The sequence below is a fragment of the Xenopus laevis genome, chromosome 1L (genome assembly GCF_017654675.1).
Source record: "Xenopus laevis strain J_2021 chromosome 1L, Xenopus_laevis_v10.1, whole genome shotgun sequence".
NCBI classification, from domain to species: domain Eukaryota; kingdom Metazoa; phylum Chordata; class Amphibia; order Anura; family Pipidae; genus Xenopus; species Xenopus laevis.
This window is the reverse complement of record NC_054371.1, coordinates 168,257,714-168,271,909: the sequence shown is the minus strand read 5'-3', so window position 1 is coordinate 168,271,909 and position 14,196 is coordinate 168,257,714. Positions and strand designations below refer to the sequence as shown.

The window sequence follows — 14,196 nt, the reverse complement described above, 5'->3', positions numbered from 1 at the left end:
ATGGATATGTCCAGCAAACAGGGTTTTTTTTTGCCCAATTAAAATAAAATTCAAAGCATCTTTTCAATCTACATTAGTTAAACATGCTTTTAAACATATATATATATGTATGTATGTATGTGTGTGTGTGTGTGTATGTATGTATGTATATGTATATATATATATATATATATATATATATATATATATATATATATATATATATATATGTATGTATGTGTATGTATATATATGGATATGTCCAGCAAACAGGGTTTTTTTTTTTTGCCCAATTAAAATAAAATTCAAAGCATCTTTTCAATCTACATTAGTTAAACATGTTTTCAATCTACATTAGTTAAACATGCTTTTAAACATTTATTTATAGATATAGATATAGATATAAAAAAAAATACAGACAGTAGCTACTGTTGCCATATTCAGAATCAGCAGTGCAGAGATGGGAATAAACAAAAACTGCTTTCAATGGCATTTGCATTTACAAGTATATTTAAAACCACTCATAATCTTTTTTGCTTAGAATTAAATGCCACACCAACAAATGTTTTCTCCTCGGGTATAGAAAAGGCGTGGTGTGTCATAGCCAGCAGTCCTATGACACTTATTAAGAGCAGGGAAAGGTTCAAGGCAGCTAGTGTTCACATGTCTACGTTAGAGGCTTAGAGAGGGAGATTGTGGAACATGGAAGGTAAATTTAGGTGCTAAAATTTATATATTCAACAGCAAGTAGGACTGCTGGCACTTGTAATTCTTAATTGTTCTTTACGCTCCGTCTCTAAACAATAGCATTATGAAAAATGGTTCATTATGTGATCATATCGCTTTAACACTACGGTGTCTCACACAATGATAGAAGTGCTTGTATCACCTTTCTGTAGTGTTGCGCATATTGCTGCTGCTGTGTCTCTGCACGTCCCATGGTGTGTCTTATTTTCATGGTGAATTTAAATTGCCTGAACATTTTTTGAGATAGATTGAGTTACAGGGTTCCATTCCAGGCCCCCCGGAGAGCTCCAGTTCAAAAGCTGTATGGCATGCCATATGAATCCCCGATGAGGTACACTGCTTAGAACACGAGACCCAAAAGCAATGTTCATTTCCTGTTAGAGAGGTTTAAATCCCCCACTGTTATCCAGACAGTTGAATAGCTTTATCTATATGAAACCCATGGCTGCTATTCTAAAAGTCTTAGCAGTTAATGACTTACAATCCCTGTAAATATTCCCTAATGTTTGTATATCATAGTTTCTGTATTTATGCAGCATTCCTTGCATCAAAACTATAAGGTACATTCCATAATACTGTAAAACTGAATATCAAAATATCAAATTAATCTGTAGCATTTGTTCTTAATCTGTGAATAAAAGAATGGTGTTATTTAACATGGGCCGGTTTTCTAGAAAATGCCTACTGTCATCAGCACCTAGAATTTTTGTCTTCTGGTACTGGCACCTGTGTTGAGTAGTCACCCGCAAAGTCCCAGCACCTTAAAGGCAGAAGTAGGGATTTTTTTTCTTAATAAACTCTCTCCTCTGGAAACCCATTATACAGAGGCTTAGTTTAACTTTCAAGTTGCTGCTCTGATGCTGAAGAAACTAGAAGGAAATATAATTTGTGATTGGTCAGTCACAGGGGAGTTTATTGAGAGATGGATTGGGTTTAACTAAGGGCTGCTGAATGCGCAGGAAAAGTAGCTATGGCTGCAACTTCACAAATGGGTAATTCCGTATTGAGTTCTTGCCACTTGAACTGTGCAAGTTCCTACTGTATGCTATGCTTTGCTCTTTTCATAAGGGGTAACGTTTTGCTACATCCATAAATTCAGGTGGTGTAATCCTTGACATTATGCCATATCTATGCATTATTGTTTATATATTCTATGTTTATGAAAACTACTGGAGGTGATAATATCCAATCTTTGCAGGTGTAAGTGTTCATAAAGGTTTACCATTGTTCCCGGGCTTGCCTTGCACCAGCGCACCATGTATTATAGAGGAATTAGCTTGTGTCCTATTGTACCTATTGTACACAAGTGTACCATTAACACCTGTCCTGTTGGTATTTATACATTTATTTGTTATTAGCCAACACATTAACGCATCACTTTACACAGACTGTTCATCATCAAGTTCCTTATTGCATTCACACTAGGGTCAATTTCAATCAGAAGTCAATTAACCTGACTGATAGTTCTTTGAAGTGTTGGAGGAAACCCACTCAGACAATAGAGGAACATGTAAATTCCTTGCAGGTACTGCCCAGACTAATCAAACCCAGGACCTCACTGCTCTATTAAAGGGTTCCTCGGAAAGAGAGTTTTTTCAATTACTTTCCATTATTTATTTTTTACTGGTTTTTCAAAATCTAAGTTTAACGTTGAATGTCCCTGTCTCTGGTGTTTCAGTCTGACCGTTTAGTAATTCAGGTGCAGACTCTGAACTGTTACTATTTTGCAACATTTAGTTGATACATTTCTCAGCAGCATCTCTGGAGTATTAGCAACTATTGTATCAAGTCTTAACAGCTGCCTGTAATGAAACCCAGAGATTCTGCTCAGCAGGGACAAAGATAAGAAATGTATCGACTAAATGTATCAATTTAGAACGGTTTACAAGGTCAGTGACCGGGGGAGTGACCCCCACCTTCCAGAGCTGAAAAAAAATACATTTACACTTCAATATTAGAAAAATGATAGCACATAGAAAATAGAAAGTAATTGAAAATAGTAAGTATTTCTGGTGATCTATCTGAAAACAACTCATTGTTTGAAGATGAACAACCCCTTTAAGGGCACTGCCACTGTGTATCGCTGCTTCTAAAACACCTTTTCCATATGGTGATCAAATGCAAGCACGGGAAAATGCCTTCTTTTGTATTTACTAGTAGTGGTCTCCATTCTTTGGAATTAAAGGGCATTTTTGGGCACTTTGTCACCCACAGGTAACCAACCAGCAGTGCTTTTCAATCTCTCTGCAATTAATTATGGAGACTCACTCGAACTAATCCACTGTACAAAGAAACCACTTTAACTGTATATTTAAATCCCTAACAACCAATGCACTACAAATAAAGGATGTGGGCACACCTTGTGGTTGCACAAATTAAGCAAGCATGAGCAAGTGACTAAATCATCATAGACATGTCCCATTATAATTACAAAATGAGCATGTCCACCCCATCAGACATTATAAGGGGGCATAACCACAGCCAGAAATTCATGTCAAACTCATTAAAAAGGTTAGTCACACCCCAATTTTTCTTGGCTGTTGTGAATGGGTTTAATAAACAAAGTACATATGTCTGTGTTTCCTGTATCCCCAGATTAGCAGCTTCAGTTATGACATCATCTTTAGGGGTATTGTATGCACTATTTGACATTTACAATTAATAAATAAAAAGTATTAAATTGTATAAATCTTTGTCTGTAATATGCATGTTTAGAACCTATGGGTGCTGCTTTGACCAGTATTTGTGATTTTATATGCAGGCTTCCTGCGTAGGAATTCACGGCTTTGTATGAGTTTCTTGATGCATTCCTTGTACAGTTTTAAAGCAAGGCAGACCTTGTTAGAAACACTCAAAAGCAAACTCAAAAAATGCTTATCCCATTCTTCATTCTTCTTAAGGCTTTACCTTAACTCACTGATGTGGAAAATAGAAGATATCGACCCCAAGTTGTACTTAATACTACTACCTACTACCTACTACTTATACAAGTGTGAATTTTTGTAAAGCATTTACCTTGACGTAAATAGTTATGCAGAATGGAGGTGCTGTTTGTGAAGACAAAGCAGTAGTTTGCAATGTCAGAAATGGACTCTGGCAGCAGTACTTGAGGAGAAGCTTTGCAAAGGGACCTTGCAGAACAAGTCTAAAGCTTTCAGCTAGAATTTAAGGCATCTAAAGATGGCCATAAACGTATCAATTACGTAAGATCATTCATTTCAATAACATGTAGAGCTGAATAGTCAGATATACAGCTAGAAACAATAGAATTCTACCTGTATCTGACAATTCAGAACTAACAATGGCCGATGTTCAGGTGCCTTCCGAGGTGCCCAATTATAACTTTCTGGTCAGCCCGATCAACAAGCCGACAAAAAAAATTAGTTTCGTACAATATTATCGGTGCGTCTATGGCCACCTTAAGGCATGAAGCTAAATTGTAATTTACAGTTAGGCACACCTTGTGTTATATGCCTTTAAACTTCCAATAAAAGACTGCCATAATACTTAGCCCTGTCACATGATATTGCTAATGTTGGGGTTTGTCGCAAATCAGCAAGCATAAAATGAGGGTTGTTTGTCTAATGTAAATATGAATTATTAATCATCCTTGTATATTGACTTTTATATTCTCTATACACTGAATAATGTGAAGGGGTCCCTAAGCTCAGGGTCCCTAAGCTCAGTGGTGTAAAAACCAGGGACCCCCTGCTACAAAAAACTTAAAAAACATTTCTATCTTACATCTGCTATGCTTTAATTCTCCTTTAAATACTGGTCATGGAAATTGAATTGATAAACTACGCAAGAGGAGAAAATGAGGTGTGTGCCAATGGCCTTTTAGTCTCCCGGGGAAAGTGGCTGGGTGTTCAGTGTTTCACAATAAATTGCATTCAAGCCTTATCTGCCATGAAATCTAGGTAACACTGCATCTCACAGGAATTCAGAGCTGTTTCATTTCTCCCCACCTTTGTGGCCCTGAGACAATTTACTGTGACACATATACTTTGGGTTGTTAAACATTTATCATCCTAGTGACCACTGGGTCTTTTTTCCCATATTGCAAAACAAAGCAGACTGAGGGCAGGGCCAGTAAGTCTGGCTTTGATACTTGTTTTTTTCCTGTTCAATCTATTCACCAAACCTTCAGTCTAGGACTAATGTTTTTGTCCCCTTTATTTCTTCCTGTAAAAGTTTGTTTAAACTGCATTTTTGTCTGCTTCTGAGTGTATACATTATGCCCGGTTTCTAAAGGAGAAAATATAGCCTAGTTCTACACTGCAGTAATGTAATAAAAGTTGCAAAGTTTGATACAGGTCACCCATAGCAACCAATCAGCAGGTGGGATTTAGCATTTATCTTTCAGAATAGGAACATTGCTAACTGGAACTTTTATTAATTATTGGCACCTTACAATGCCAAGGTAGATGGTAGCAGGATATACAGGAAGGATAACAGAGAAAGTTGTATTAAATCAAGGGAAGTGACTATGACCTAATATTTTGGGGCACTCCTGTCTACACTTGTATTAAGAGGATGCAAGAAATTGCGACTGGCTAGAATGCTAAGGTGACTGAGTTACAGCTATATGCTTGTGACTGCATGTGAAAGAAGTTTGTAGTGATTTGCCCAGTGCTAAAATCAGTCAAATTTTAAAGGTGAAGGAAGGATTAATCACTGAGGGCACCAAAATTTTAGGGGACCCCCCCCAGTTTTTATTATTACTTAACTTGAGAGCCCCAAGCTTGTGCTCCGGTTTGCTGAAGACTGCACCACCCACTGGCCACAGTAAAGTATGTGTAATTTTTCTTTTCATGTGCACTAACTGGGTTCCTGTGTTGCAAATCTGGCCAGACTGCCTGCAGCTATCTCTTCATACAATCAAACACCAAAATATTCCATGATAGTTGTTCTGCTGATATGCTCTTCTGAATAGTCAGTGTAGTAAATGCATTGGCCACTGGTTTTAAGAGGCAGAGAACCTCTGAATTATACATTAATAGAGTGTTTAATAACAGCCTGGCTAATAGCCACATGTCTCTCGGAATCTATTGTAGTGCTGCAGATCTGTCGTAGTGTTTGTATAGTGACTTGGATACTTGATACATATCTCTCACAGTGTAATAGCTAAAGCTATTTATATATATATATATAGTTATGTATATAAGAAACCGCATTCTGGCATTCCATTTTGAATTTTATTTTCCTAGGAATGTGAGCTCAGATGGCGCAGAAGCACGCAGACGATTGCGCGAGTGTGACGGGCTAGTGGATGCTTTGCTGCATGCACTTCAGTCTGCAGTGAGCAAAAAGGATACAGATAACAAGGTAAGAATCCCTGTATTATGGTCTTTTATTGCTTTCTTTTATCAGGACTGGGCAGCTTGCTTAAAAAGTACTATACAATACATCCTGTTGTTCTTTTAACAAAAAAAAATCTGATCTGATTGGAAGAGCAATTTATATCTTACAAAAACACTCTGGTCTGTTTCTGTGTTTTGCGCATCAAAATCACAATAAGGTTTCCAATCCATGTGGTTTATCTGTAACTTTCTCCCAGAGGGCCCACCGATTGCATCACAGTGAGGAGAATAAAGGCAGTTGGATCGAGGACCACAGCAGCAAACCAATGCGGTCCTCGATGCGACAGGATTTTTAAACCTGCCCGATCAACATCTGGCAGACTTTCGCCAGATATCGAACGGGAAAGCCCATTGGAAGACCCCAGACACTGCCCAATAGGCTGCCGACTTAAAGGAACAGTAACGGCAAAAAATAAGTGTTTTAAAGTAATTCAAATACAATGTAATATTGCCCTGCACTGGTAGAAGTCATGTGTTTGCTTTAGAAAGACTACTATTTTTTATATAAATAAGCTTCTGTGTAGCAATGGGGGCAGCCATTCAAGCTGGAAAAGGAGAAAAGTCACAGGTTACTTGGCAGATAACAGATAAGCTCTCTAATAGAAAACAATGGTATTCTGCAGAGTGCATCTGTTATCTGCTATGTAACCTGTGCATAAATTGGCAACACAGCAGCTTGTTATAAACTATATTAATCTTTATGAAGCAAACACATCAATTTTACCAGTGCAGGACAACACTGTTATATTTTAAATACTTTAAAGACATATTTGTTTGGTGTAAAAAAAAAAAAGGCCTAAAATATAATTGTATGGGCTCATGTTGTTCATTCTTGCTCTAAATAATAAACCTCACAAAATCCACCTTTAGGTTACCTGTAGCAATGTGAAGCATTTTGTTATCCCAGCATTTTATAGCTTGTTGAGCAGCTGGCTAAAACACCCCTCAACTGGTTTAAAATACCATTGCCCTAAAAAAAACCAAAATGACTGCATAACTTTTCAAAGATCAGGGCCTTCAACTTAGTTTTGCCAAATGAGATGTTCAAAAATGTTTTCTTTCCAAAACAAATTTGTAGTTATTTGTGGATGGAATTGCAATTATTCAATTTGTATACGTCTTGTATAGTGCAGTTGTGTAAAATAAATCCATGTTGCTTTAACCATGAGTTCAGCATTTGGTGCCTGAGTGGCTCTCTTGTGCTGTTTGGGGAAGGGAATTTTTAAATATCTAAAAATGTATGTACATTGTAGCAATCTAATGTACTGCTGTTTGTCCTTGTTTTTTTCTGTGTAGTCTGTGGAAAACTGTGTGTGTATCATGCGAAACCTCTCCTACCATGTCCACAAGGAAGTCCCCGGGGCTGACAGATTTCAGGAAAATGAGCTCAACCAGCAAGGTGGAATAGGGGGTCAGCAGAAAAAGAAGAAAGATGATGCCGGCTGTTTTGGGGGTAAAAAAGCAAAAGGTTTGTGGGCTGAAATGATTGGGGGTCTTTGCTTCATAAACAATAACTCATTTAGAAATCATTAACTGGGGCAGTGATAAGTTATGCTTTCTGGACATTCAGTTGTGGAAACTTGCACAGTTTCTAATTAAATTTAAAGCTGCTTTCCAGCTACCTTTTTTTTTTTTTATTTTTTTTTTTTGGGCTGGTTATGTGTTGTGTCTCTTAAGGAGATTGTTTCCTTACTATAGACTTTACAGTTGATAATAATCTAAGGTAAACCGCATTGCTAAGCTGCCACTTTGTCTCCTGCCCATAACAAGTTATTGCCTTGCACTGGGCAAAGTCTGGCTTGCTCAGACCTGCCATCAGAGCCTTTGTAAGGGCTGGATTCCAGCTGCATTCCTTGCCATACTCTGTGACATGTTTTTTATGCTCCACATGTTTGCTATCAACTTTCTTGCAAGTATTGCTGAAAAGCTGAAGAAAAGCAGCAAACCTATACAACATGCTAGGTATGGACAAATATACTTCATAGCTAGTGATGGGCGAATCTGACCCATTTCGTTTCGCCGAAATGCATTGGTCTATTGGTGACAATTTTTTTTTGACCAGCTACAAATTTTCCCACCCATTAGTGTCTATGGGTGTCATTTTCGTGGCGACAATTATCACTATTCATAGCATTTATCTAATAAGTCTTAGAAAGGAGCAAGGGAAATGTGGCAAGAGAGAAAGAGAGATTCAATGTGTCTTCCACTGACATTTTTTTTAAAATTAGGAATGGGCATAATGAAAGCAGTGAATTGGAACCTCATTGGGAAGTTACATCTACAGTGCCTGATTATCTGGGTATCCGTGTGTGTTTTTCATTCACACTCTTAAGCAGGGGCTATATATGAAATTAAACAATATTCATATGATACCAGTATACCAATATAAGATATACCAGTTGGTACAGAATCAAGGTGCTGTGATAAACAGTTTGATATGAAAATACCCTTCTTCTGCAAATCATATTTCTGTTCTGAAATGGAAGCACAAACCTTTCTAGATCCCTCCTATAGCTACTGTATTGTATTCCTATACTCTTCTTAGCCCAGCAGCATGCTCAATCAACAAGGAGGTGACTGGGAAGGAACTGCATACCAAAACAGTTTGTGTTGCTGGAAACGAAAAGCCATCTGTGGCTAGGGTTGCCACCCGGTATTACAAATTTACCGGCAATATAGCTGCCAGTAATTTGTAATACCCTTAACAAAAGCCATTGCCCTCCAGTGGAAACGTACCATTTCTTTGTCATCTTGACCTGTGGCCCGCCCCCTTTTGCAACACAACCCTGGGGCTCCACCCCTTTTTGCATCACGGCCTGCCCCTTCAATTCCTGCCCCCACCACTGGCCAGTAAATTTTTTTTAAAAAAGGTGGCAACCCTATGTGGCCCTGTTTAGCTGAATTCAGTGTACATATTTAACCTGATTGATCTTCAGGTTTCTTTTCCATGACTTGGATGTTTCTTTTCCATGACTTGGATGTGTCCTATGAGACATAGCATGCTGGCTACATTTAATGTTCTTTCTCTCCCTTTAAAACACAGTCTGTGCTACATTGTGATAGCAGACATTAGAAAAGCCTTTAATTTAACAGTAATAAAGACGTTTGTACAAATGGAGACACTATTTTCCATAGAACTTGGGTTCTTGGCTATGCTGAAACTAAAGTGCTGTGCTTTTACTATTGCTGGCTTCTTAAAACTTTACCTTGCTTATTTACACCCAGTATAATATGTAATATGCAATAGCCAATGTAATAAGTGCCAATGAATTCACTATTTGCAATGGTTCAGTGACCTCTCATCTCCATTATTTCTTTTGCTCTGTCATTTCATCCTCAAAATAAATAAATGTAAAAATAATAATTTGGTTAATTTGCACCTGGTACCGCATGAAAGCCCTGTTATAACTTCAGAAACTTTATTCAAAGCTAGGGTGAGCTGAGCCAATATTCAGTTTTTGAATACAGATCTGCTGGGTTGAACTGTAGAACCTCTTTTCTTGACAAAACAGTGATAAAGCTATCTTTGCCATGCCCTATTCTCAAGCTGTATGGCAGTATTCCAGCTTTTCATCTGTGTAGAGGTCACCACAATTAATTAAACGCGAATAAACATGTTTTCCTTGAAGCTTTGATGTCTTCAGTTCAGCTCCAGATGGGCTTCTAGTTTAGTTACAAATCTATCCCTAGTGCAAGTGTATGCAGTTCCTGTTGTACTTTTCTTTTTCTAATTCTCCTCTCTTCTCTTGCTTTTCTGCTTATTAGAGGAGTGGTTTAACCAAGGTGAGTCTGCAGCTGCATCTGCTTTTCCTCCTTCTTCTGTATGATTTTCTAATTGGCTAATAAGGTTCGCAAGAAATCGTTTTATGACAAAATTAAGCAGAAATCTCCTAATAGAATGCACTATGTATCTTCCCTTTACCAGATAGGAGAATGTAAGGAACAGGCAGTTTATGTGGTATAATTATGGGGCACGGTGCAGTGTAGGGCATACAGTGTCTTTCTGTTTTAGATCTGGGCTTCTTGTTTGCAATGAGATGTCTGAGACATGCTCTAATGTATCTCTCAGCTGGCATGTATTTACAGTACCTTAATGCTTGATCTACATATTTTCAGTTCTGTACATAAATTAGATACATTTCCATTCTCCTGTGGTAAACATAAACTACTTCTGGAATGTATGGTAATAGAAAGATGACTCGATCTAGCAAGCACCACTGTTGTATAAATGGCATCTGTAGCAACAAAATATATTTGTGTACTGGGATCTACAGCATCATGGTGTACTGTCTGTCTAGAGCAGTGATCCCCAACCAGTAGCTCGTGAGCAACATGTTGCTCCCTAACCCCTTGGATGTTGCTCCCAGTGGCCTCAGAGCAGGTGATTATTTTTGAATTCTAGACTTGGAGGCAAGTTTTGGTTGTATAAAAACCAGATGTACTGCCAAACAGAGCCTCAATGTAGGTTGAAGAGCCACATAGGGTCTATCAAATGGCCAATCACAGCACTTATTTGGCACCCCAAGAACATTTTCGTACTAGTGTTGCTCCCCAACTCCCTTTACCTCTGAATGTTGCTCACGGGTTCAAAAGGTTGGGGATCCCTGGTCTAGAGCAAATAGTATTTCTCTAGGAAAACCACAGTGATCATGAATAGGGATGGGCGAGTTTGACCCATTTTGTTTCGCCAAAAATTAGGCACCGGTGATATGTCGGCGAAGCCCATAAAAGTCTATTGGCGTCAAAAACATTGTTGTGTGACAAAATATTTTGACTTTAACTTTCCATCTGCTAGTGTGGCCCTATACACCCTGTACTGCAATTAAACATGTATTGCTAAAGAACATGGAATTTGCTTTCAGGGGCGATATTCAATCAATGTCATTGTGGTGTGCCGGTGGTCTGCTTTATTTCTAGTTTGGCTGCCACAATGCGGCCCACCTTGGGAGTCTGTGTTTTGAAATGCTGCAGTGGGCACTACAGCAGTCAAATTGCCTGGCATGCCATAGACCTTAGTGTGTATTTCCTCTAAAATGTGCTTAAAGGCAAAGCCAGATACATAAAGATGTTTAGCACTTACACATTACATTTATATATACATTTAAATGTTCAGTTACAGCAATAAATATTCTTGTCAAACGTATCTATATGAAGCATTGCTATTCTTTTCTCCAGTTTTATCATTTGTTCTGTTTTCAATTTTCTCATTTCTCAGACTTCCTACCCTGCTTTCTACACTGATTAAATCCTTCCGGTCATTCTTACAATCAAATTTTTTCCATAATGACCTAAACCTGTTATGTTTTTTTTTTGTTTTTTTTATCGGGTCTTGCAATACAGAGCACATTGCCTTAAGGATGCTAATGCATTCAATTCTCCAGTTAGATTATATGGATTCATGCTAGCTTAGTGAAATTCAAGGTATTTTCCTAGGTAACAAAAAGAAGCAAATAAAACCAAACTAAAGGAGAACTGAATTCCCCCCCCTTGGTACAAAAGGGGGGCCCCTCAACTGCCCTCCATTGGCCCCCCTCATCTCCCACTTCTCGCCCAGTCCATTACATAAAAAAGAGCCCCTTTTTAAAAACCTGAGCTAAAAAATGCAGTGCAGTGGAGTTCCCACGTGCCATTTTTTGTCCAATCAGATACTCTTTGTGTCTCTTCAGCGACAAGGACCCTGCAGGTGCATTGCAGTTGAAGCAGATTCCTGACTAGCTCCACCTGCGTATGCTCCTGCAGGGTCCATGTCGGCTGTGAGACCCTAAGAGTATCTGAATGGACAGAAGATGGTGCCTGGGTACTTCGCTGTGCTAATCTGCTTTTTTTTTTATCTCAGGTTTTCAAATCGGGGCACCATTCTACATAATAGACTGTTTGGGGATGTAGAGGTGAGGGGACCGAAGGATGGTAATTTTCCTAAACCATCAAAATGTTGTTTTCTGTGAGCAGGAACTTGTTGCCTTTGCTTTTCAAATACACTGAAGTAACTGGGACACGAAAAAGTTTGGATTTCTTAATACCATGGTGTCTCAAAATTCTTAAAGGGTATGTCGACCCAAAAAATATGTATTAACAACCAAGAGTTAAGCAAATGCGGTTTTCAATATCTATATTCAATAATTGTTTTCACAAATAACTTTAAAAGTACTGAACATTTATAATACATGTATATTGGAACGTTGCTTAGAATTAGGTTTTCTTCTATCAGTAAATTGTTTTGGGGGGGTTGACTTGCCTTTAAAAATCTGCCATATGCCGGATTTTGTGTATCTGTACTACAAAATACTACAAAAGTACAAAAATAATATCCATGATCACAGTGACCTTTACAGTAGAAGCACTTAACAGCAGAAATTGTTATTGTGTTAAATGTAGTGTTATGTTTAAACATAAAAGCATGTGGTTGTACATATTTACACCTAATAAATACGTTTTTCTTTCAGGAAAAAAGAATGGGGACACAGACAAGAACTTTGACACTCTTGATTTGCCAAAAAGATCAGAGTCAGCGAAAGGTGCGGTGGACTTTTCTTCTCACCCATTTGTAGCACAAAGACTTAAAGAGCAGTGTGTAATTATACACTGGTGCTCAGTATATAATGGACAGGGAAACACAAATATAACAAAGTAAATCTCTCTCTACCCAAACCAGAGAAAATAGTGTGAAATAAACTCCACTTGTTGTGCTGACCACATGAGTGATAAAAGCAATAAAAACAAACTTAAAGAATATTGGTTAAACTATCCATAAAGACATAGTAGCTTATTCAGTTAAAATAAATACCATATAGATATATACATAAATGGGTGGAATTCAGAGCAAGGGGGCAAAAGGGTGGATAGAGGAATTGGGAGGGGGATGTTGTCAGAAAGAAGGGGATACATAGATGACAAAACCAGTAACGTAAGGTAGAGAGAGAATGAAATGGATCAGACGTATTGATGGGCTTAAACAAATGGGCAGTCCAAAGAGCAAATTGTTTAACAACCCAAGTTCTGTTTACACGACACAGAGAAAATCCAGTGTTGCATATCTGTTCTACAGTCCTTGAGTTTTTTTTTTTCCTTCAGATTTTTGACCCAGCTAACGCAGAAATCTCAGTATCTCTTGGTTAATATATGCTTCAGTTCCAGTTTCTACACTGTCTGTTTTTTTGACCTGCGTTTTGATTCTCATTCATTTCCTGTTCAGCGCTGTCTCAACTCCTCCACTTTGATATGTAACAGTGCTCTCTGCACCTACCAGTTGCAATCAATCCGCTTCTGTTCAGACACTGAGCACTCGCTGACCTTAGAATGCTTATCATTGATTGCATCTGAAGCTACCTGAATCACCACTGCCTGCGTATGATAGCACAGACAGAAACCCCTTGTAGCACAATGTGTGTACAAATTATTTGAGTCTCTGAGAAGCTAGAGGTGTGTATGGGCAAGGTGGGATCTGGCATTTAGGGTAGGGACACACTGGGCGATTTGGGGAGATTTAGTCGCCTGGCGACTAATCGCAGCGACTTTCCACGACCAATCTTCCCCGAATGCCTCCCCTCGCTCTGCACCTGGCTAAAATGAAAAATCGCCTGCGCTAATCACACGCGGCGATTCGTTTTCCGAAGTCGCCCGAAGTTTCCTCGTGAGGCAACTTCGGGCGACTTCGGAAAACGAATCGCCGTGTGTGATTAGCGCCAGCGACTTTTCATTTTATCCAGGCGCAGAGTGAGGGGAGGCATTCCGGAAGAAAAGTCGCTGCGATTAGTCGCCAGGCGACTAAATCTCCCCAAATCGCCCAGTGTGTCCCTTACTCTTCACAGCCTTAGGCAGTTGCATTTTTCACAATCCTGTGCACTAAAGACAAGATCAGATATTTAGCCGTGCCCTGGAGTAGTTGACCTTTAGCAATGCCACATGCATTTCTAATGGCTGGTCACTGAACACTGATTAGAGGACCCTGTAATATTATATATAATCAATGTCCTAAGAGTTGTCTTTAATTAATCTTAACACCTTTTGTGCCAGAATTCTGAAGTAATGGCATTACAGGCATTTTCTCCACTTCTGGCAACAATTAGTATGGCTGGTAAGTTTGCATAACAACAAAGTGCAGGCATAG

General features: G+C 38.6%; 1 protein-coding gene across 12 annotated transcripts in view; it reads left to right on the top strand.

Moving 5' to 3' along the window:
• Positions 1 to 14,196, top strand: part of arvcf.L (ARVCF, delta catenin family member L homeolog) — a 129,270-nt gene that overhangs the window by 92,494 nt on the left and 22,580 nt on the right. For 7 of the 12 annotated variants that reach the window (XM_041570724.1, XM_041570899.1, XM_041570992.1 and 4 more), the window contains 4 exon segments: positions 5,937 to 6,054; positions 7,386 to 7,557; positions 9,855 to 9,872; positions 12,533 to 12,604. In XM_041570724.1, the coding sequence (XP_041426658.1) occupies positions 5,937 to 6,054; positions 7,386 to 7,557; positions 9,855 to 9,872; positions 12,533 to 12,604 (380 nt within the window). 12 annotated transcript variants of the gene reach the window in all.